The following is a 25,673-nucleotide window of genomic DNA, read 5'->3' as shown; positions in this document are numbered from 1 at the left end:
AGCCATCTCCTTTTATTATTGCTTTATCTCCCAGTCGTTCTGCTCTTTCCACCTAAAAGCAATATAATTTAAAAATATTAAATTATCCCATGGAGTGGCTGGTAATTTTTAACAATATCTCAGGAATAACTGTTTAGAATGGACATTTCTTTTTTTCTGAATCCTAACCTTTTGTGCTTGTGTATATGTAGAAGTAATAGGAACTACTAGTAAACTTGCTATGGTGCACCTTTAAGTGGGTGTGGCTACTTTCTATACACCTCACTGGAGGGGAAATGATGCAGTGTATCAGGTAATTCAGACTTGGGGCAGAATTTTCTGGTCCCACCAGCAGCAAGCATCATGGTGGGTGAGACCGGAAAATTCGGAATGCGGCCAAAAGTCAGCTTCTAGCCGGTGTAAAAACAGATTGCAATTTTCCGCTCCTGACTTTCCTGGTGGGTCAAGTTGCCCATTGTGCCATGTAGGGAAACACATTTGCATGCCTGTGCACCTCATGAATGCTCATTCAAAACCCATTTCACCAGAATCACACCCCCACTCCAAACCTAATGGCCATGCTGGCGGCTAATTAGACTGGCGTGAATCATGACTGAATATAACAGACTTACAACTGCCCTCCATTTGGACAGAATTTCACATTGGCCCACATCCTGAAACCTCCCCTAGGAACCTCGGCCCCACAATTTGAGCCATCTTGTGAAAATTCCCAACCTGCCTTTTCATTGGGCCCAGAAGGGCTTCCTGTACTGGCCACTGATGCACACCCTTCACTTCCTCGCCCACATCAACCATCCGTACGTGTGGTGGCATTGTCTCCTGCTATCTGACGGTGGTGGGAGTCCCCAGTGGAGGTCTCTCTATGTGGGAGTCCTCCCCTTTTCCATCAGGGACCTGGTGTGGAGGGTGCTGCATCCAGTAGTCCCATGCAACTGTATGTTAAGATGATTCATGGACTTCCAGGCTGCCTGTGTTTTCTGTGGCCTTGAGGAGTCTGCGTTCCATGTTTATATAAGTTGCCAAGGGTTGCAGCCCCTTTTTGATTATTTTAAGGGGCTGCTCCTCAAATTCTGGATGCGCTTCAGCCCCACACTCTTAATCTTTGGTCACCTGTTGCAGAGGGGGTGGGGGGGGGAGGTGAGGAAGGAGGAGGACATCCTTGTAAGCCTGCTCCTGGGCCTGGCCAAGGTGGGCAATAACAGGCCCAAGCAGCGAGCGGTCGAGGGGGACTTCCAGCCTGACTGTCAGCCCCACTTCCGCGGCTATGTTCGTGGCCAGGTATCCCTGCAAAGGGAGCATGCAATGTCCGCCAGTGCACTTGTGGCCTTCCTCAGTGGTGGGTACCATGGGGGCTGGAGTGCATTGTCAGCTCCAGGGTCACAGTTTAAATTTAATTAGCTAAGTTTCCTTTGAGAGTTTGAGTTTGTTATAGTGCCTCATCAGGGGCTGTCACCCCTTTTATTAGTTTACTTTTTAATGGTCTCTTCAAAGAAGCAAATGACAGATGTGTACCTGGCAAACTACACTTCACTCGTGACTTTGAAATATGTGCATGCAGCAGTCCCCTACTTTTCACTGTGCTGCATTTGTGGCTGCTTTAACTCTGTTGCAAGGCTGCTCAGGCAAGATCAGCAGGAAGGTAAGGGGGGGGCGGTGTCTGTAAAGTACACACCTGACCTGGGGAGGGGGTGGGTGAGATTACGCAGAGACAATGGTAGGGGCTAGATCTCCTCCAAGTCACTCACCTTCCTGATTTGGAAATATATCGCCGTTCCTTCACTGTTGCTGGGTCAAAATCCTGGAACTCCCTCCCTAACAGCACTGTGGGTATACCTACATCACATGGGTTGCAGCGGTTCAAGAAGGCAGCTCATCACCACCACCTTCTCAAGGGCAGCTAGGGATGGGCAATAAATGCTGGTCCAGCCAGCGAAGCCCACATCCCGTGGATGAATTAAAAATAAAGAAGGCACGTGCCTGACTGGGGTGGGGGAGGTGGGAGTACACAGAGGCAAGGGAAGGGGCTGGAAAAGGCACATGCTCGACTGGATTGGGGGGTGCAATGTTATCTTACTGAAGCTGATACGAGGGAAGGGGTGGACAGAGACATATGATTGAGGAGGGAGTGAACATAAGCCTGAGGCATCCTGGGGTAGAGCGCGCCATGTCATCGGGGTCAGAAAGCAGAGACAGTCTGGGGGCAGCGCACAACATGTAGTCAGGGTCAGAAAGAAAACACAGTCCTGGGGCAGTGAGCACCACGCTACAAGACTGTGCCTGGCACACATGTCCTGATCGCAGTCCAGGGAGGGGGAGAGCCTGCCTGTGTTGTGTCAATCGTGCACAACATGGTGTGCAGGGTGTGGTCAGTCTCTCACATGTTTTGGTCCTGTGGAGTTTTTTTTTCATTCATGGGATGTGGGCTTCGCTGGCTAAACCAGCATTTATTGCCCATCCCTAGTTGCCCTTGAGAAGGTGGTGGTGAGCTGCCTTCTTGAACCGCTGCAGTCCATGTGGCGTGGGTACACCTACAGTGCTGTTAGGGAGAGAGTTCCAGGAATTTGGCCCAGCGACAGTGAAGGAACGGCAATATATTTCCAAGTCAGGATGGAGGCTTGGTATTGGGCTGCAAATGGCACAGTCACAGTCAGGGGAGGCATTTGCAGCCTGCAAATAGGGAACTAGTAACTAAGAGGGGGGCACTCGATGGCCTCATGAGTGAGGTCTCAGTAGGTCACTGTGCATTGAACCTCAAGATGGGAGGGTTGAGGTCGACATGGGGCATGGGCTCATCCACAGAAAACAGTTCAGTGGGGAGGACAGGGATATCTACAACAATCACGATGGGCTCCAGGGTTGAAAGAGGGGCAGGAGAGTGATCGGAGGGTGGGAGACTTGCACATGATACTCTTCCAGGATGATAGGAGGGACTTGGACGGTCATGGTGGGGAAGAGTTGGAAGTTGGCCTCATAATAGAAGCAGAGCAGCAGAATTTCAATAGCCAATGGAATGGAGCAGTTGAAAAATAACCTTGGAAAAAAAATAATCACCAGGGGAGAGGTCTGGGGGCTTGTGGAAGGAGTCAACTACTGCACTTTTGGACCGATTGAAAGGGCACCCTAATAACTTCTGCTTCAGGACATGGAGAGCAAAGCCCAGCTGAGGCATGTTAGGAAGACTCAAATGCCAATTGAAGGATTTGGGTACCTTAACTCATGGTGTGTTTTCTTGCGAGAATCCAGTAGGGCTTGGGGCCAAATGTTGATTGGGTTTGAATGACCATTTGTCCCTCTCATAGGAATGTGCAGAGGTCACACGGATCCAGCTGTAAAGGGACCACAGCTAAAGATCTTATGCAAAAAGCTCCAAAGACCTCAACACATCATAGCCGCGAGGTTCAGACTTTACACATTGGTGCAAGAATGGGCTCTAGTCTGCTCCAAAGGAGGCAGCCTGACAGAGCCCTGACTGAGGCTGGTAGCACCTGGCTGTGCTCATCCAGATCCAAGCCCCTTTGTGAATGTGCTGTCATGTCAGGGACATCTCAGGGGGCGGGGGTGGGGTTCAGCTTCCAGTGACCCTTAAGGCTGTGCGACAGCTGAAAGGGAGGATCTAGAGATGGAATGTCTGGAATGTGGGCAGCCCAAGGGCTTCACAATGACTCCCTAGCTTGGCAATGGAAGGTGATCATTGCAGGTTTATGTCTCTGATCAATTTTTCCAGACAGGAGTGGGAGTGCAGAATGAAGGCAGCAGGGAACGCTGCCTTTGCCATGGCTCTCATGGAACCGAGGGGGAGAAGAAGAGCCCATCACCTTCAGGCTGGGCAAAGGGAAGAGCCTCACCCTGAGGAACATGAGCCAGTGGAGCCCCATGAAGACCCAGAAGCTGAGGAAGACAGACCAATTCCATGGAGGTGTTTGGCACGACCCAGGGTTTACCGAAGACAACTCTCATACTTACAGATGAGCAAGAGATGGTGCCATAGACACTTTCACTTGTCAAGGGATGTGGTGATTCACCTCGGCCACATTCTTCAGGAATATCTGATGCCGTACGGCTTGGAAGGCCATCCATCGCCAGTGACTCTAAAGGTGACCGCTGCACTCAACCTCTTTGTGAGTGGATTGTTCCAAGGCTGCACTGGGGACCTCTGCGGAATATCACAATCCTCCGCTCATAAATGCATCCAAGGGGTTACCGATGCCCTGTTCAGTAAGGCACTTCCAGTTCTCCCTGGATGAAGCCAGCCAGGCTGCTAGAGCAGTGGTTTTTGCAGTGATCACCAGCTCCCCACAGGTGCAGGGTGCCATTGACTGCACACATGTGGCCTTAAGAGCTCCCTGGCAACAGTCACTATGATTCATCAATAGAAATGGCTTCCGCTCTCTCTCAACGTGCAGTGATCTGTAACCACCAAATGCAGATTATGCAGGTGTGTGCAAGGTATCCTTGGGGCTGGCACAACTCTTAAATTTTGATTCACCCGCAGGTACGACTGATCTTGGATGGCCCTCAGGATTGGCTCATTAGTGATAAAGGCTACCCCCCAAAAGGCATGGCTAATGATGTCTGTTCAGTGGCCACAGAGTGCTTCAGAGGAGAAGTACATTGCGGCTCATTCTGCAACACATTCCTTGATTGAGCAGAGAATTGGCATATTGAAGATGCATTTCAGATGTCTGGACTGGTCAGGCGGCATTCTCCACTACTCTCCCCTGAGTGTGTCCCGCATCATCGTGGTTTTCTGCACTCTACACAACTTGGAGCTCCAAAAGGGGGATGAGTTGCCGGATGGAGAGATGGAGGAATTGCACATCTCCTCCAATGAGGAGTACGTAGAGAGGGATGAGCTCAATGAAGGTGAGGATGTTGAGGCCCCAGAGGAAGAGGCCATAGCACAGGCCAGGTGTGGCAGATGTGACTGTGAGACCCTTATAGTCACAGGTTCCAGGACAATGATGATGAATAGCTCACCTTTTCGCCCAATGCATGCTCGACATTAACACCTTCTTTGCTAACCTCATTATCTCAATGAGGGACAGCAATCTCAGAATGAGTGTTCACAATCTTGCGTGTCGATGGTCTTATGGAGCATGTGGCCATTCTGTTACAGGATAAGAACTCTATCAGTGTGCACTGTGAAGCAAGTAGACATGGTGCAGTCTTTCCAAACATCACACCAACATTTCACAGTCTATGTCAGCCATCAAAAGGTGGGAGCAGCACTGAAAACCTCACTGCCCTCATGGCTGTATGCCTGGAGTGTTGCACGGTGCCTCAAGGGGAACAATCATCAATCACTGGTTCCTGTTTGCCCGTCTGAGGACTGATCTGAATCTGGATTGTGGCATCTCTCCACAGGCCATCTCTCATGCAGAGATAATGTCCTGGCCCCATTCTCATACTGAGTCCCCAGCATGAAATCGTTCTTTAGGATGCTGTGATCTGTCACTGTCAATCGTGGATGTGATCCTGTGAGTCAAGTCACCTTTGTGTGCACAGAGGGAGCTTCAGCAGCACCATTGTCTGATCATTGACAGCCACCCATGACCCAGCCTTTGGCTGGAGCTTCCCAGGTTCACTTTCAGCATTGCCTTGGCATCTCTGGTCCAGAAAATGTTGACATGGCATTTAGGCATTACTTAGTAACTTGATAATAAAGAGCACACATCAGATGCAGTGGAGCTTCACTCTGATCCCATTTGAGGCCTGCATATTTCATTCCAGTAGTTTCAGATAAACACAAGGAAACCTGGCACATTGATGGCATTGTCACAATCAGATAACCATGCCAATTGCCCATCAGAGATCTGGCTCAGGGATTATGTCAAGCCACGATAGCCAGACCTTCAGGTCCAAAGCAGCATTCTCCCATTTAATGGTCTGGCATCTGGGGCCTAGACACACACCTCTGATCTCGCATAGTCGTTGTTGTTTAGTAGACATTAATTTCTGGAGTCCACCAATTGCTAGCTAGGTCCATAGCTCTGCATCGTGCAGGTGGAGAATGGGAACTACTGTAGGTCTAGCTGTACACGTGGTCACAACATCACACTACAGGCTGCCATGAGCGCCTAAGATCCCCGACGATTACTTGAAATGTAACCCACGCTAAAGCCTGACACATTACGTGGAGGCCATTGAAAGGTGCACCGAGTTAGATTAACTCTAATGCAGGTTGCCATTAAAACCTATAAGATCCACATAGACCAGTTTTCAGTGCAGCAGCATCACGAGAAGAAACCAAACTGCAAAATCTATACTCCTGAGGCCACATGATATGATCCTTTGATGTAAGTCTAAGATATGCATTGCCCAAACACCACATTGATAGAGCAAGAGGCTTTGCTCATGTCGCTGCTGTGGACAGAAAGGTGACTCACTTTACTGAGTGTGAAACACCATTAACCTGAGGCACATGATGGGGGAGAAGTGAGGAGGGGAGGCACCCGTTACACTTGCATGATTTTGGAGCATTGCATCAGATAGAAGAGCCATTCACTAAATGAGAATTTCAGGTGTGCAAAATATATGTACAGATGTGCAAAGTCTATACAGTGACTGAACACCCATGCCCCCATTGTGCTCTCAATATTCCTTAATTCTTCTTACCTTACCGCTGCATCTAGGTGCTTCCCCAACATCCGCAGCAGAGGTGGAGGCAGCCTGACTGCTACGGCCTGTTGTCTGTGATGATCTCGGTGGGCATCCTCTGGAAGGCCCCGGCCTGTTTTGGGTCTCCTGCTGTGGGGCAGGTGCACCCTCCTTGGCTTGAACAGCTGGAGATGTCGGGTCACAAGCAGAGGGGGATTTAGAGCAGCTGGACAGCCCATATGGTATCTGGCTGATGCTCTTCCACCCCATGGATTCCCGAGGCCCCCTCCCTGACTCTTTGGGGAGGAGGGAGATCGAGGTGCCCTGTCCCCCTCTTGCATAGCCACTGATGGATCCCATTCATGGCTATTGTTTTGCTGGACCAAAGTCTCCATGATGGTTGCCACCTTTCCAGAGGTGACCATGGAGCGCTGGCATGTTGGCATTGTGACATCACATTGAACGTGGACGGACTCCTCCATCCTCCATTCTAATCTGCTGATGGCCTTAGATAACCCTGCCTGTCTGCCTTTGGAGCTCCAACATCTCTGTGAGGGCTGATTTCAAAGGCTCATTATTGGACTCAGACTCAGCAGAAGCCTGGCCCCCAATCCTTCGAGTGTCAGTGACCTTGGCTGTTACTGCCTCCACCTGCTGTGGACCCGAGTCTGTGCTGTGCTCACCAGATAGTGACCCTGAGCCTGCCCTAAAACTAAGCCCCCCAATGTGTGTGTCTCTGCACTGGTGGAGGGTGCAGGTGAACGCAGTGACGGCTCCACATCTAGTGGGTTCGCAGGATCCTCATGAGAGGTGGTCTGGGTGCTGGGGCTGATGGGCTGGCTGGTGGTATGTCTCCTCCTTTTCTTGCTGTTTGCTGTAATAGAGAAAATAGATCATTAGTGACTGGCTGGATACTCACCTACATTAAAGAGCACTCACTGTTTCAGTAGGCGAAGACTAGTAGATGGGCCTCACTGGTTTGTTGGAAGATGCCAATCTGGCCTTCGACACAGGAACAGTCCCGGTCCTCACCAGCCAGCTCTGCCACCTGCTCCAAAAGGGGGTGAGTGGCCTGAGCTATGGTATCCCCTCTTCCGTCTGGATCTCTCCCTATTATTTTGGCTGATCTTTTCCTGCATAAGGACAGATGGACAGACTGTGAGCAGGACGGATGCCAACACAGATGATTAGCATGCCTGCCTTCTGTGTGTGTGGAGTGGACGTATGTAGGGGCTGGTGACATAACCTGTGCAGGATGTGACGAGAGATGAAGATGTAAAAGTGTGCGTGAGAGGATCAGTGATGATGTCCCTTGTGCTGGTTGTGTGTGAAATCCCTGTGGAGTGTAACCCTGCAAATGCCTGATGGTTTTCTGAGAGTGTGAGTTGAGATTGAGGAGAAGGTTGACTTACCCTGGTGGAGCAAATGAGATCATTTATCCCCTTCCTGCACTGAATAGCGGTCCGCTTCTCAGGGGCGCAGGCGCTTACTGCACTGTCGACTTCCTCCCAAGCTTCGGTAGTGAGGTTGTTGGACTTCTGGCACCCATCAAGAGGGTAAAGTATCTCCCGCTGATCCTCGACTGCCTGGAGGAGTGCCACCAGTGCCTTGTTGCTGAACTTGGGAGCACTGCATTAATTTGTCTCTTCTCAGGGCCATCATTCACCACAACAAGTCCTGGACAGCAGAGAGTGAATGTGTGCGTGGGTGCCGGTTAAATACGGTGCCCGGACTTTTGTGTCACTGATGTGGGCAGATGAATCCCATCCCGTTGTGCCACGGGATACGACACGCTGCTCATTTATGCATACATAATGAGGTCAAAAGTGGGCGATCTGGCGTGAGAACCTGCTATGCCAGCTGGCGGGAAGGGTGCCAACTTTCCTGCCTGCCATCACATTTAGTCTCTGGAGTGGAAAATTCAGCCCTTCATCTCACTTGTCCCCAAGAAGCTATTGACTCAGACACGTATACAAGTTCTTCAACTGAGTAATACTGCTACCAACTTCTCAAATCTTTAATAAGTGAAACTATGGCCAGAGCTCTCCGCCGGCAGGCGTGGGCAGACAATGTCAGGAAGGCCAAGAATCAGTTTCATGATTTCTTGGAGCCAGTTTGCGATTGTCCGCTCCAGCTCCAATGGTGGGGCCGTGTTTCCCACCGCCAGAGGTTGGGAACATCATTTTAATATATCTGCGTATAAGCTCTGCTCGCCGGAATCATTCCCTAGGCTGGATTATCCGCGCAGGATGGCGTGACTGCACACCGACGTTTTTCACAACTGAACATAAGCATGTGCACCTGGCGAGCTGCAGTTTGCTTGGGACTTCAAGGTTTGTTTACCTACCTTTCTTCAGGCAGCACTTGCAGTCATCAGCGCCAGCCTTCACAGGCAGCACTACATCACTTTTAGGGGAGCTCATGGGCAGGTCTCTGCCTACCAGACCAGCCGTAAGGCAGGAGTGGATTTTCAATGGCTGCAGGACTGGAGCTTGCTTGGGGAGGGGGAGAAGTGACCTCAGGCAAGGGAAGAGGCTGCAGGGCGAGGGCTTTGCTGAGGAAGGGGGTATCCCAGGTTGTGTGTGGGGGCACATGCTGATCTGTGCAAGTGGCCTCAAGATGGTAAGGGCTGAGGAGGCAGTCTCCAGAGGAGATGAGACCAGGTGATGATGTTAAGGTGTGTGTTAGAGAGTGAGTGGTGATGTCATTAGAGCTGGGAGCGAGCGAGATGCCAGTGAATGTGTGATGGCCTTGTGAGTGTGTGAGTTTCAAGTGATGAGATGGTTGCCTTACCCTGATGGCACGGATGAGATCATTCATCCTCTTTCTTCACTGGATAACCAACCTCTTGTGTGCAGCATTGGCACTGGCCACCATTGCCACCACCTCCCAAGCCGGATTGGTGAGACTGATGGGCCTCCTGTGGCCAGAGTGAGGGTAGGGAATATCGCAGTAGGCCTCCACAGTGTCCAGAAGGTGTCCCAGGGATGTGCCACTGAATTGGGGGGCTGCATTCTTCTTGGCTGTTGGGGCCATGTCTTAACCAATGTCCTCCTGGCTGCAAGCATTGAGAAGTGTGCGCGCAGCTGCAGTTTAATTATGGCGCCCTGCGTGAGGAAGCGGTGAGTAACGGTGTGGCGGGCAAATCGGAGGCCGCCTGCCAGCGTGATGGCCTTTTTCCTGTGGCTGCATAATTAATTAGGTGGGAATGGGACAATACGGCGCGAAAAGCCGCCACTGCGGCCAGTGGGTAACACATTCTGTTTCCCGCCCGGTCCTCACTTGGTGCAAATCTGGGATGATTCAGTCCTATGTGTTTTTGTGCTGAGGAATCTCTTATGCATGGTCGGTGCCTTGATGTCTATCTACCAAGTAAACACAAGGAGAAGAAAAACATAACATGATGCCAGTTGTGGAGAACCATTCATGTTCAAGCACACCAGGCACAATATGATGGCCGTGCTGATGGAAGAAACTGATAAGTAAAAGAAAAATCTAAGGTTTCAAACCACTCAGTCAATTCCAATGTGTGGTCTCGAAGCAGAGATCAGAGCGCAGTCTGTGAATTCAAAAGGCAGAGACAGCATGACCAGAGGTTCAGTGTGGGCCTGTGCTCAGCTGGGAATGGCAAGTAGCTGGGATGACGTTGGATCGATCACAGGTAAGGGAGAACTGAGAAACTCTGTGGAAATCAGGTCAATAAGGAGGCAAAATTGTGAAACATTATGGTGCATTCCTGCCACAATTCAGCTTTGTGGGTGGAACTTCAGAAAATTGCACACCAGCAGCAAATGCTGCAGCAGCTATAGAGGAACATGCTGTGGTGAGTTTTTTTTATTCTTTTCGTGGGATGTGGGCATCCTTGGCCAGGCCAGCATTTATTGCTCAGCCCTAATTGCCATTGAGAAAGTAGTGGTGAGCCACCTTCTTGAACTACCGCAGTCCATATGGTGTAGGTACATCCACTTAGCTGTTAGGGAGAGAATCCTAGGATTTTGACTCAGCAACAGTGAATGAACGGTGACAAATTTCCAAGTCAGGATAGTGAGTAGCTTGGAAGGGAACTTCCAGGTGGTGGTGTTCCCATGCCCTTGTCCTTCTAGGTGGTAGTGGTCATGGGTTTGGAAGGTGCTGTCTAAGGACCCTTGGTGAATTTCTGCAGTATATCTTGTAGATGGTACACACTACTGCTACTGTGCATCAGTGGTGAAAGGAGTGAATGTGGATGTGGTGTTAATCATGTGGACTGCTTTGTTCTGAATGGTGTCAAGCTTCTTCAGCGTTGTGGGAGCTGCATTCATTCAGGCAAGTGGAGAGTATTCCATCACACTCCTGACTTGTGCCTTGTAGATGGTGGACAGGCTCGGGGGAATCAGGAGGCGAGTTACTCACCACAGGATTCCTGGCCTCTGACCTGCTCTTCTAGCCACACTATTTATATGGCGAGTCCAGTTCAGTTTCTGGTCAATGCTAACCCCCAGGATGTTGATAGTCAGAGGTTTCAGTGATAGTAATGCCATTGAATGTTAAGGGAGGATGGTTAGATTCCATCTTGTTGGAGATGGTTATAGCCTGGCACTTGTGCCGTGCAAATGTTACTTGCCACTTGTCAGCCCAAGCCTGGATATTGTCCAGGTCTTGTTGCATGGACTGCTTCAGTGTCAAAGGAGTTGCAAATGGTGCTGAACATTGTGAAATCATCAATGAACTTCTGACCTTATGGTCTTTGATGAAGCAGCTTCTCAAGGATAAGTAGGGATGGGCCATAAATTCTGGCCTAACCAGTGACACCCACAGCCCATGAATAAATAAAAAAAAGGCTGAAGATGCCTGGGCCTAGGACACTACCCTGAGGAACTCCTGCAGTGATGTCCTGGCGCTGAGATGATTGACCTCCAACAACCACAACCATCTTCCTTTGCACTAAGCATGACTCCAGCCAGTGGACAGTTTTCTCCCTGATTCCCATTGACTCCAGTTTTGCTAGGGCTCCTTGATGCCACACTCGGGTCAAATGCTGCTTTGATGTCAAGGGCAGTCACTCTCACCTCACCTCGGGAGTTCAGCTCTTTTGTCCATGTTTGAACCAAGGCTGTGATGAGGTCAGTAGCTGAGTGGCCCTGACAGAACCCAAGATGAGCGTCAGTGAGCAGGTTATTGTGAAGCAAGTACTGCTTGATAGCACTGTTGATGACCCTTTTTATCACTTTACCAATGATCAAGAGTAGAATGATCGGGCAATAATTGGCTCGGTTGGATTTGTCCTGCTTTCTGTGTACAGGACATATCTGGGCAATTTCCCACATTGCTGCCAGTGTTATAGCTGTACTGAACAGCTTGGCTAGGGGCGCAGCATGTTCTGGTGCACAAGTCTTCAGTGCTATTGCTGGAGTATTGTCAGGGCCTACAGCCTTTGCAGTATCCAGCGCCTTCAGCACTTTCTTGATATCATGTGGAGTGAATTGAATTGGCTGAAGACTGGCATCTGTGATGATGGGGACCTTCGGAGGAGGCTGAGATTGATCATCTACTTGGCACTTCTGGCTGAAGATTATAGCAAATACTTCAGCTTTATCTTTTGCACTGATGTGCTGGGCTCCTCTATCAATGAGGATGGGGAAATTTGCGGAGCCTCCTCCTCCAGTGAGCTGTTTAATTATTCACCACTATTCACGACTGCATGTGCCAGGACAGTGGAACTTAGATCTGACCTGTTGGCTGTGGGATCACTTAGCCATGTCTGTCACTTGCTGCTTACCCTGGTTGGCACCCAATTAGTTTTGTGTTGTAGCTTCACCAGGTTGACTCCTCATTTTTAGGTATGCCTGGTGCTGCTTCTGGCATGCCTCCCTGCACTCTTCATTGAACCAGGGTTGATCCCCTGGCTTGATGGTAATGGTAGAGTGGGGGATATGCCGGGCCATGAGGTTACAGATTGTGTTTGAGTACAATTCTGCTGCTGCTGATGGCCAACAGCACCTCATGGATGCCCAGTCTTGAGTTGCTAGATGTGTTCGAAATCTATCCCATTTAGCATGGGGGTAGTGCCACACAACACAACAGAGGGTATCCTCAATGTGAAAACGGTACTTCATCTCCAAAACCATTGTGCGGTGGTCACTCCTACCGACACTGTCATGGACAGGTGCATCTGCAGCAGGCAGGTTGGTGAAGATGAGGTCAAGCATGTTTTTCCCTCTCATTGGTTCCCTCACCACCTGCTGTAGGCCCAGTCTAGCGGCTATGTCCTTTTGGACTTGGCCAGCTCGGTCAGCAGTGGTGCCACTGAGCCACTCTTGATTATGGACATTGAAGTCCCCCACCCAGAGTATATTCTGCACCCTTGCCACTCTCAGTGCTTCCTCCAAGTGGTGTTCAACATGGAGGTGCACTGATTCATCAGTTGAGAGAGGGTGGTACGTGGTGTTCAGCAGGAGGTTTCCTTGCCTATGTTTGACCTGATGCCATGAGACTTCATGGGGTCTCCCGTCGATGTTGAGGACTCTCAGGGAAATTTCCTCCCGGCTGTATACCACTGTGTCACCACCTCTGCTGGAACAGGACACGCCCAGGGATGGTGAGGGTGGTGTCTGGGACATGATCTGTATGGTATGATTCCATGAGTATGGCTATGTGAGACTGTTGCTTGACTAGTCTGTGAGACAGCTCTCCCAATTTTGGCACAAGCCTCCAGATGTTAGTAAGGAGGACTTTGCAATCAGACAGGGCTGAGGTTGCCATTGTCGTTTCTGGTGTCTAGGTCGATGCCGAGTGGTCTGTCTGATTTAATTCCTTATTGATTTTCAAGCAGTTTGATACAACTGGGTGGTTTGCTAGGCCATTTCAGAGAGCATTTAAGAGTCAATCATATTTCTGTTGGTCTGGAGTCACATGTAGGCCAGACCAGATGAAGACGGCAGTTTTCCCTCCCTAAAGGGCATTAGTGAACCAGATGGGTTTTTACGACAATTGACAATGGTCGAACCTGGGTCCCCAGCACATTACCCTGGGTCTCTGGATTACTCAACCGGTGACAATACCACTACGCTCCTGTTCCCCCCTAGAGGGACTACAAATAACGAACACGCTGCAGTCCATTTAAAATGTTCATGGTATTCAAATCTGAGTCAGTAAAACAGCAGGGACATACGTTTAAACAGTAGAGAAGAAGAAAGGTTCATGGAATTTTGCAAAAATGTCCAGAAAATTCCTAAGTTTCAATTGGAAGGTGGCTAACCTACTCTTTTGAGTTTAAACTATTTAAACAATGCACAGAATTATGGTTTGCCAACTCATTTGTGTCCGAATCAGTCACGCAGGCTGTGAAGATTTGTCTAGCCATTGGAAATGAAGGTTTACATCGGCTTAACACATCTGGACTCACAGAAGAAGGCCAAAAAGATCCCAAAACATTTTGAACAACTAGTTCAGAGTCAAATTGAATTTATGTGTCCATTGCCTGGAGTTTATGTCATACTGTCAACTGCCTAAGGAAATACTGCGATGTGACAAACTTCAACAAAACTTTATCAATCACACATGGGCATAGATTGCACAAGGATGTTAGTGAGGGAGACAATCTGTTGGCTGGGCATGGACAATGGCATTGAAGTCACAGTTAAGGAGTGCAGGGTTTGTTGGAAAAATGTGCCAAATCAGCACAAGGAACTGCTTTCACCACACAAAGTTCCTACTTATCCTTGGGCCACGAATGCGGCCAACCCATTTCATGTTCAAGGCAATGATTTCCTCATTGTCATTGGCGATTTTTCTAAGTATGCTACCATCTGTAAATTGCATGGTACATAAGTACAACTATAGCACTCACTCTAAGTGCTATTTTCAGGTTTTTAGGGGCACCCAGGAAGATAATCTCAGATAACTCACCTCAATTTACTGGTAAGATATTCAGGGACATGGGTGAGAAGTAGGGAATAGATCACACTGCCTCAGACCTAACAGCATGGCTGAAAGAATGATTTGTACGGTGAAATCTTTAATTCTAAAGTGCAGATAGACTAAACAAGATCCAGACATTGCAATACTACACTTTAGAGCAACACTTCTCGGTGCAGCCATTACATTACCGGCAAAACTCATGTTTGGCAGGCCAGAGTGGATGAATCTACCCAGTTTTCATCAATCCACCCTTCTAGAAGCCAGCAAAGAAGTTTTGAAAAAAACAGGAGAGGATGAAAGACGAACCAGCCAGGAAGGCAGACAAACAGTGCCCAAGTTTAAAGAGAGGACAATATGTAAAAATTCAGTATCCGATGGAAGGTACAAGGCAACCAGTTGAATTGACAAGGATGTTTCTAGAGCCGAGATTCTCTGAGGTCATCACACCCAATGGTATAACTGTGAGAAGGAGCATTGGACGAAATTGGGAAGTACTAAATCCTCAGCCACTGAATAGCTCCATTGCATCCAGGACAAGATCCAAGGCAACATCGAAGTGCGACACTCCCACAGATCGCTGTGAGAGAATTCAACAACCTCAAGTAACATTATAGTTACCAAGCCAGTGTGTATTAGCAGACCAGTACTACACTTCAGGGACTAAAGTCCATGAGTTTCTTAACTTGTTACTCTCTAATGTGTAAATAAGCATTTTCATGTATTGTAAATAGTTATGGTTATTTATGAGGTGAAGTTACTTATTTGAAAAAGGGGGATGTTGTGGACACCATTAAGTGGGTGTGTTTATATTTTCTGTATACATCACTCGAGGGGAAGTGATGCAATGATTCAGGTTTGGTCTGTTCTGGAGAAGCTGCCAACTCAAAATGTGTACAAGTCTGAGTACAGACTTGTAACACTGCCACCAACTTCTCAAATCCTTACTAAGTGAACCTGTGAACAGGCACATTTGGTGAACCTTTAGAGTGTGGCAATAACATTATATATATGGATAGGCTTATTTTGGAACAGTAATATTACTGCCATATTCTAAAGGCTAATTTAAAACAAACAGATTGAGCACCCACAAAAGGGATAACAGAATTGATTTGATGATCTTGTGCTATTCGAGGAATGTGTATTCCCTGGGTTAAAAGCATAGAGAACCATGAGGCTGGGTCACTGATCTTTTTGTACTTCACTGGCTATAAAACTCTTGGGGCATCCGGAGGTTGCAAAAGGTGCTATTTAAATGCAAGTCTTTCTTTACTTTAAACTGGTCTGGGATTTCTTCAGCTCCCATGTGTAGAGAGGGTGCTCATATAAGCGTGGATCTTGTAAGTGAAATGGAATGAGTGTCCCAGCCCCTTTTACTTTATTTTGGGTGCTTCATTGGTGGGCACCAATTTTGAGGGGCATCCAAAAAAATTATAACCAATCAGTTTATATTTATATAGTGTTTTTGTTGTAATAAAACATCCCAAGGCACTTCACAGGAGCAAAATATGACACCGAACCACATAAGGATATAGATCAGGTGACCAAAAACTCGGCAAAGAAGCATGTTTTAAAAAATGTCTTAAAAGAGGAAGGAGGTAGAGAGGGGAGAGGTGTAGGGAGGGAATTCCAGGGCTTAAGGCCTAAGCAGCTGAAGGCAAGGCTTCCAATGGTGGAGTGATTAGAAATTAGAGGCCAGAATCAGATGAACCTAGATACCCCAGAGGATTGTGGGACTGAAGGAGTTTACAGATATTGGGAGGGGTGAGGCAAGAAAGGGATTTGAAACAGGGATGGGAATTCTAAAGTCAAGATGTTGCTTGACCACTACCAATGTAGGGTGATGGGTGAACCAGACTTGGTGGGAGTAAGGACGAGGCAACAGAGTATTGGATGACCTTACATTTATACAGGGTAAGATGTGGGAGACCAACCTGGGATGCATTGAAATAATTTAGTTTAGAGGTGGCAAAGGCATGAATGAGGATTTCAGCAGCAGTTGAGGAAAATAAGCAGTCTCAGTGATGGTGCAGAGACACCAGAGATAATGGTGTGGGAAAGAGAATAAAGTATTACCCCCAGCACCTATACCAAACAGTCGCTTGGTAATATAGATTTTGAATATTGGTGAAAAGAGAGACATATTGCCAAAGCATTTCATCTTGCACTCATCAGGGCAAATGCAAAAACGTCAAATTTCAAGTGATCACAACAATTTATACTACAGGAGAAAAGGTTGCTGATTGGTTGTCAAGCTGACTCTGATTGGCCGAGGCGTTGCCATGGAGAAAGTAGTGGGGAACTATAGGCTCCCCATGCACAGTGATAATTCAGGAGAGGCACATAGCTTGAAAATTCCTTTTGTTTGCAGAGAACGGTCCCTGCGTATGAATGTATGCCGCTTCTAGCAAGCATAAATGAGCTACATTATGAGCATAACTTGGTTTTTTTAATTCATTAACGGGATGTGGGCTGCGCTGGCTGGGCCAGCATTTATTGCCCATCCCTAATTGCCCTTGAGAAGGTGGTGGTGAGCTGCCTTCTTGAACCGCTGCAGTCCATGTGCTGTAGGTACAACCACAGTGCTGTTAGGAAGGGAGTTCCAGGATTTTGACCCAGCGACAGTGAAGGAACGGCGATATATTTCCAAGTCAGGATGGTGAGTGAATTGGAGGAGAACTTCCAGGTGGTGGTGTTCCCATCTACCTGCTGCCCTTGTCCTTCTAGGTGGTAGTGTTCATGGGTTTGGAAGGTACTGTCTAAGAAGCCTTGGTGAATTCCTGCAGTGCATCTTGTAGATGGTGTACACTACTGCTACTGGACGTCAATAGAGGAGGGAATGAATGTTTGTGGATGTGGTGCCAATCAAGCGGGCTGCTTAGTCCTGGATGGTGTCCAGCTTCTTCAGTGTTGTAGGAGTTGCACTCATCGAGGCAAGTGGGGCGTATTCCATCACAATCCTGACTTGTGCCTTGTAGATGGTGGACAGGCTTTGAGGAGTCAGGAGGTGAGTTAATCATTGCACGATTCCTAGCCTCTGGCCTGCTCTTGTAGGCACAGTATTTATATGGCTAGTCTAGTTCAGTTTCTGCTCAATGGTAACCCCCAGGGTGTTGATAGTGGGGGCTTAAGTGTGGTAATGCCATTGAACATCAAGGAGCGATGGTTAGATTCTCTCTTGCTGGAGATGGTCATTGCCTGACACTTGTGTGACATGAATGTTACTTGTCACTTGTCAGCCCAAGCCTGGATATTGTCCAGGTCTTGTTGCATTTGGACATGGACTGCTTCAGTATCTGAGGAATCGCGAATGGTGCTGAACATTGTGCAATCATCAGCGAACACCCCCACTCCTGACCTTATGATGGAAGGAAGATCATTGATGAAGCACCTGAAGATGGTTGGGCCTAGGACAGTCCCCTGAGGAACTCCTGCAGTGATGTCCTGGAGCTGAGATGACTGACCTCCAACAACCACAGCCATCTTTCTTTGTGCTAGATATGACTCCAACCAGCGGAGAGTTTTTCCCCTGATTCCCATTGACTCCAGTTTTGCTGAGGCTCCTTGATGCCACACTTGGTCAAATGCTACCTTGATGTCAAGGGCAGTCACTCTCACCTCACCTCGGGCATTCAGCTCTTTCGTCCATGTTTGAACCAAGGCTGTAATGAGGTCAGTAGCTGAGTGGCCCTGGCGGAACCCAAACTGGGCATCAGTGAGCAGGTTATTGCTAAACAAGTGCTGTTTGATAGCACTGTTGATGACCCCTTCCATTACTTTACTGATGATTGAGAGTAGACTGATGGGGCGGCAATTGGCCTTTTTGTGTACGGGACATACCTCAGCAGTTTTCCACATAGCCGGGTAGATGCCAGTGTTGTAGCTGTACTGGAACAGCTTGGTGCTGAACATTGTGCAATCATCAGCAAACATCCCCACTTCTACCCTTATGGTCTTTGATGAAGCAGCTTCTCAAGGGCAAGTAGGGATGGGCCATAAATTCTGGCCTAGCCAGTGACACCCGCAGCCCATGAATGAATAAAAAAAAGGCTGAAGATGGCTGGGCCTAGGACACTACCCTGAGGAACTCCTGCAGTGATGTCCTGGAGCTGAGGTGACTGACCTCCAACAACCATAACCATCTTCCTTTGCACTAGGCATGACTCCAACCAGCGGACAGTTTTTCCCCTGATTCCCATCGACTCCAGTTTTGCTGGGGCTCCTTGATGCCACACTCTGTCGAATGCTGCCTTGATGTCAAGGGCAGTCACTCTCGCCTCATATCAGGAGTTCGGCTCTTTTGTCCATGTTTGAACCAAGGCTGTAATGAGGTCAGGAGCTGAGTGTCCCTGACAGAACCCAAACTGGGCATCAGTGAGCAGGTTATTGTGAAGCAAGTCCCGCTTGATAGCATTGTTGATGACCCTTTCTATCACTTTACCGATTATCGAGAGTAGAATGATCGGGCAGTAATTGGCTAGGTTGGATTTGTCCTGATTTCTGTGTACAGGACATAGCTGGGAAATTTCCCACATTGCCAGGTAGATGCCAGTGTTATAGCTGTACTGAACAGCTTCGCTAGGGGTGTGGCACTGGAGCACAAGTCTTCAGTACTATTGCCGGAATGTTGTCAGGGACCATAGCCTTTGCAGTATCCAGTGCCTTCAGCCGTTTCTTGATATCACATGGAGTGAATCGAATTGGCTGAAGACTGGCATCTGTGATGCTGGGGTTCTCCGGAGGAGGCCGAGGTAGATCATCCACTCGGAACTTCTGGCTGAAGATTGTTGTGAATGCTTCAGCCTTATCTTTTGCACTGATGTGCTGGGCTCCTCCATCATTGAGGATGGGGATATTTGTTGTGACGTGACAGATGAAGTGTGCCAGGTAGATCAAATCCATGAGGGAAACTTGATCACGCTGTCACAACGGTTTTGCAATTTGTATTTAGTTCAAGACGTGTGTCCTGAATTCAGAAGTAATAAGTCCACCACGACTTCAGAGATTTAAAAAAAATCTAAATTAAACATTTACTAACAAGAGAAAAGATTTTAAGCACGTGCATAGGTCTACAAATTACTACTGTAATAACTCCTAGAATCCCTAATTAATCTCACTCCCAGTTTTATCCCTGTTAAAGCAATAGTAAAAAAAAAGATTTTAAACAGGTTCCAGCAAGTTAACAAAACCCTGTACCCAGTACCCTGAAGAGTAGAATTCAAAATGGCTTTTCCCAGCTTCAGTTTTTCTGGATAGCAGGCTTAATGCACAAATACTGGAGATTTCTCACACTTCTTGTAGCTCTCACAGTGCCTTCTCCTTTATACATGTTTCTCCCTTTCAATGTGTAAATTCCATTGTCCATGGGCAAAATTTTTACTTCAGCGGGCGGGCGCGTGCCGGGCCAGCTCCTGCGTAAAATTCCGCGTGTTGATGTTGGACGAGTGTCCCGACGTCAACGTGCAGTCGTGTGATATTTCAGTCGGCGGGTGCGGGCAGAAGTCAGCATGGCGCCCGCCGGAATTAAAAGGCCTATTAAGGCCATTAACAAGGTAAAGGAAATTTTTCACTACCTGTCCAACCTTACGGTTTGTGGGCAGACGAAAAGCCCAAGCAGCCTTTGCACTTTTTCAGAAACCTTATCCACGGGTGGGATGAAGTTTCCTAAAGCAAATAAAAATAAAATAAAAATTTTAAAATCTAATTAACAACATGTCCCTGTTCATTTGACAGAGTCACATGTGGAGACATGTTTTATAATATTTTTAATTTCTCTTTTTAAAAAAACTCTTCATCTCCCTGAAGCAGTTTTGTACCTCAGGGTGATTATCCAGCGCACACTAGCGCGCATGCATGAAATTCACGCTTGCCTCGCTCGCCCACCTCCTCCCACGCGCACAGGCAGTGCTGAGCGTTGCTGCTCACGTTTCAGGCTGGGTAGGCCTTAATTGGCCCGCCAGCATGAAATCGCTTTCTGGCCTTGATCGTGGGTGGTGGACGGCAGTCAGCTTCCCAACCGCCCCCACCCGCCCCTGCCAAGTCCACCCGACAAGGGCAAAATTCTGTCCCATATGTCTTTGGAACTTTACCTTTCTCATAATATAAATCTTTTCATGTTGTCAAAATAAAATCCCCCTTTCTATCTAAAAATGCAAATTCCCTTTATACCTTACAGGCTAAGACCCCCAACCACATTTACTCAGTAACATATTAAAGACACTTCTACACCTTACTTCTCTTGATAACTTCAACCTACAGTCTGCTTGGCTACAAGATGTAATTAAATCACACACACAGAAACTATCCAAACCCCACTATTAACCTACTTTTACAATAAATCACAATAGTATTATGAGAATTATTAGACCTTCATGACAGACTGATTATCTTTAATGGGTTGTTCGTGCCGCTATTAGCACACTCAGGGTTGTTCAACTGATGCCCAGTTGCAGAATCACATCTAACAGTAGACATTTTGTTTTTGGTTTATCAAGTGATGGCTGGCTGAGTACAGTCTGTACTCTGCCTATTACAAACAAACAAAGGAAAAAGGTGTTTGATCCAATCAACTAATCTCCGGGATGCACGACCTACATACCTGGCATCAGACCAGCACTGAAATTCATGGAGGAATCTGGAACTAGGAGACACAGTTTCAAAATAAGGAGTCTACCAATTAGATGGAGATGAGGAGGAATTTCTTCTCTCAGAGCATTGTTAGTCTTTGAAATTCTCTTCCACAGAGAGCAGTGGAAGCTGGGTCATTGAATATATTCAAAGCTGAGCTAGACAGATTTTTGATCTAGAAGGGAATGAAGGGGGGGCAGATAGGGAGGTAGAGTTAAGGTCACAATCAGATCAGCCATGATCTTATTGAATGGCAGAACAGGCTCAATGCACCAAATAGCATACTCCTGCTCCCATGTCTTATGATATTATTTGAAAATCACCTCAAATGAGTAGAAAAGATCTTCATTAAAGCATTACAATGACAATATGCAAACAGAGGATTGCTTACCCTCATATTTGACTGCAAAATGTACCTTAATGCTGCATTATTCTGAAAGGCTTGGTCATGTCTCAGCTGAGAGATTTCATGTAGGTATTGAATATAAAAGCAGGGAGGTAATGATGGAACTGTATAAAGCGCTGGTTAGGCCACAGCTAGAATCTTGTGTACAGTTCTGATCACCACACCACAGGAAGGATATAATTGCTCTGGAGAGAGTACAGAAAAGATTTACAAGAACGTTGCCAGGGCTGGAAAATTGCAACTATGAGGTAAGATTGGATAGGCTAGGGGTGACCTAATTGAAATGTAAAAATTATGAAGGGTCTAGATATGGTAAATAGGAAAGATCTGTTTCCCCAAGCCGAGGGGTCAATTACCAGGGGGCATAGATTTAAGATGATTGGCAGAAGGATTAGAGGGGACAAGAGGAAACATTTTTTCACCCAGAGGGTGGTGGGCATCTGAAATTCACTGCCTGAATTGGTGATTGAGGCTGAAACATTCAACTCATTTAAAAGGTACCTGGATTTGCACCTGAAGTGCTGTAACCTGTAAGGCTATGGACCAGGTACTGGAAAGTGGATTAAAAATGAGTGGCTATTTTATTTTTTGACTGGTGCAGACACACTGGGCTAAATTTGCCTCTTTCTGCACCATAACTTTTCTATGGTTCTTTTGCATGTAGGGCGGAATCTAACGCTTCCCGAAGTGAGTTCAGAGATGGAATGAGGCCATGTGATCAGGCGGGAGGATGTGGGGTGGAGATCTTACTGTCCTCCCACCTCACTCCAATCAAGTTCAGGGTCGGAAGGTTTGCTGGCAGCTTTCCACCAAAAGGCCACTTAAGTGTCAAGTAAGAGCCTTAACCCACCACTGCTAATATTTAACCAGCAGTGGAGGGGAATTGCCATCCAGGGAGGCCACTCAAAAAACCCTATTGGGTTTGCCAGTAGCAGATTGGGGTGGGTGGTGGTGTGGGGGTGGTGGGGGGGTGGTGGAATGCAGTCTCTCATTCACAGGCAACCTGCCTGATCGAGGGACCTGTCACCGGGAAGGGGGTGGAGCCCACAGTAGACCACACTCTGCCCTTAATCTCGACCCCACTGCCCCTCGCCACCCCAAGTGGCAGACCCCACCCAGTGACCTTTCTCCTGCCCACACCCACCTCTGTTTGGGGATCCATTAGCAATCCTCAATGTGAGCCCCACTGTAGTGCCTGTGATCACAGCTGTGTTTAAAGATTTTAAATGTGATTTGAAAGTCTATCCATGTGAACAGGGTAGAGCAGGCAAAGGTATCAAAATCTTAAGGGACATGGGGGCTAGTCAGTCCTTAATGGTGTGGGATGGTACTATTTGTTGTCCAGAGGGGTATTGCAGGAAAGAGAATACTTGGAATTCATGGAGAAACTAAACATATTCCATTGTGTAAGGTAAATTTTAAAAATAGATTAAAAACAAGGGAGGTAATTGTTGGGGTAATGGAAAAATTGCCCTTTGCAGGGTTTCAATTTATCCTAGGAAATTATATAGCTGGGTCACAGATGTTGGTGGTGCCTACTGTAGTCAAACAGCCTGTGGATATGCAATCAACAGAGAAGTTGCAGGAACAGCATCCTGGATTGTTTCCAGGTTGTATAGTAATAAGCTCACAAACTCACAGGTTGAAACAGAAAGAGGAAGAATCTAAAAGATAGGGGAAGGATGCTGACATCCAGTTCGCTGGATCTGCCTGTGAAAAGATTGTTCAGGAGGAGAAGGGTGGAGAGAGTGAGGCTGAAGTGTTTAACTCAGTGAAAATAATAGGGTTACAGCAGAGAGGTTATTCTGAAACATGGGCAGAATGTATTCCATAGTGTTATTACATTAAAAATAATGTGTTAATGAGGAAATGGAGACCTCTTCACGTTCCAGCAGATGAAAAGTGAGCAGTAGTACATCAAATACTAACACCCTCTGGATACAGAAATGAAATATTAAGAATGGCTCATGAAATTCCGATGGCTAGGCATTTAGAAATTGGGAAAACTCAGGCTAAAATACAAAAACATTTATATTGTCCTGGACTGGATAAAGATGTAGTCAAATTCTGTCAAACATATCACACATGTCAGGTGCTAAGGAAACCTCAAGCGGTAATTAAACCTGCACCTTTAATTTCGATTCTAGCATTTGAGGAACCTTTTACCAGGGTCCTGATTGATTGTATCAGGGCCCCTCCCTAAGATCAAAAGTGGAAATTAGTACTTGCTAACACTTACGGATGTGTCCACTAGATTTCCAGAAGTGATACCTTTACGAAATATTACAGCAAAGAGGATTGCAGAGGCGTTGTCCAAATTAGTTACAAGATGTGGGTTACAAAAAGAAATATAGACGGATCAGGGTTAAAATTTCATGTCACAGCTGATTAAGCAAGTAATGAACAGCCTGGGAATAAAGCAGTTTAAGTCATCTGCCTTCCAAACACATGGCCACTACCAATTAGAAGGCCAAGGGCAGCAGATGGATGGGATCACCACCACCTGGAAGTTCCCCTCCAAGTCACTTACCACCCTGACTTGGAAATATATTGTCATTCTTTCACTGTCACTGGGTCAAAATCCTGGAATTCTCTTCCAAACAGCACTGTAGGTTTACCTACACCACATGGACTGCAGTGGTTCAAGACGGTAGCTCACCACCACCTTCTCAAGGGGAACTAGGGATGGGCAATAAATGCTGACCCAGCCAGTGAAGCCCACATCCTGTGAATGAATAAAAAAAAACACCCTGAATTACAAGCTGCTTTAGAGAAATGGCATCAAACTTTAAAAACTATAATGGGAGCGTATAGTTAAGATTACCCACAGGACTGGGATCAAGGGATTCCATTCTTGTTGTTTGCTATTAAGGATGTCCCGAATGAATCAACAGGGTTTAGTTTTTTTGAATTAGTCTGTGGTAATGAAGTAAGGGGACCATTCAAGTTGATTCAAGAGAAATTAGTGGGTCAAAGTTCGGAAATTACTCTCCTAGATTATGTGACAAAATTCAGAGAAAATTTGAACAGAGCATGTGAGTTAGCTAAGGAACATTTAAGGATATCAGAGCAGGTGATGAAGACAAGTGCAGATAAGAGGGCAAAGGCTTATAGTTTTGTTCCTGGAGAAAGTGTCAGGCGAACATTAAAGGCAAGGTTTAGTGGGCCTTATCGGATTGAAAAGCGATTGCGTGAAGTAAATTATTGAATAAATACCCCAGATAGAAGAAAGAACCAGAGGGAAAATACGCTTAAAAAGTATTTTGACAGGGAAGATAACCGAAAGGGGGTATTAGTAGTGGCAGATAAGGAAAAGGAGGTAAGAATGAAGGATTCTGAAATTGACTTTTAATTTTAAATTGGACAATAAGGTCGTGCTTAAGAATCTAAATGTGACACTGAGTTACCTTCCAGACAAGTGTCAAAGTGATTTGGAAAAGCTATTGCAGTCACACAAAACTATTTGTGTGAATAAGCTGTGGAAATATATTTGGCTGTACATGATGTAGATGTGGGGGATTCAGTTTCAATAAAGCAACATCCTTATAGATTAAATCCAGTAAAATTAGCTCAAGTGCAAAAATAAATTGAATTCATGCTTCAGAATGACACCATTGAGCTCAGTTACAGTAACTGGAGTTCAACCATCATGATGGTACCAAAACTGGATGGAAGACAAAGACCGTGTGTGGGTGATCAAAAAGTGAATGCAGTGACAAAAGCAAATTCATATCCTATTTCATGGTTGGAAGATTGCATTTAGAAAATGGGACAATCAGAGTTTATCACAAAGATTGACTTGCTGCAATGTTATTGACAAGTGCTCTTATCTGAAAGAGAGAAAGATATATCAGCTTTTGTAATGCCAGATGGGCTATATCAGTTCAAAGTTATCCAATTTGGTATGAAGAATGCACCAGCAACATTTCAAAGACTGACAAGCAAAGTCATTGCAGGACTGAGCAATTGTGCTGTTTATATTGATGACTTGGTAGTTTTCAGTATAACGTGGGAGGAGCACCTACAACATCTAAAATAACTGTTTGATCGACTGCAAGAAGCTAATTTGGTGGTGAACTTGGCTAAGAGTGAATTTGCAAAAGCGCAAGTTACATATTTAGGCCACACGCTTGGATATGGTCAGGTG

The 25,673-nt window shown here is 46.8% G+C and overlaps 1 protein-coding gene across 3 annotated transcripts in view; it reads right to left on the bottom strand.

Annotated features, from left to right (window-relative positions):
- Positions 1–25,673, bottom strand: part of LOC144680723 (fibronectin type III domain-containing protein 4-like) — a 296,490-nt gene that overhangs the window by 66,711 nt on the left and 204,106 nt on the right. Inside the window, exon 5 of one of the 3 annotated variants that reach the window (XM_078542003.1) lies at positions 19,496–20,157. The exons of the other annotated variants lie outside the window; for them this stretch is intronic. Within the exon in view, the coding sequence (XP_078398129.1) occupies positions 20,063–20,157 (95 nt within the window). The 3' untranslated portion in view covers positions 19,496–20,062. Of the gene's footprint in view, positions 1–19,495; positions 20,158–25,673 lie in introns of those variants that run through there. 3 annotated transcript variants of the gene reach the window in all.

The sequence above is a fragment of the Cetorhinus maximus genome, chromosome 5 (assembly GCF_964194155.1).
Source record: "Cetorhinus maximus chromosome 5, sCetMax3.hap1.1, whole genome shotgun sequence".
Classification (NCBI taxonomy): Eukaryota; Metazoa; Chordata; class Chondrichthyes; order Lamniformes; family Cetorhinidae; genus Cetorhinus; species Cetorhinus maximus.
This window is presented reverse-complemented; position numbering and strand designations above follow the sequence as displayed.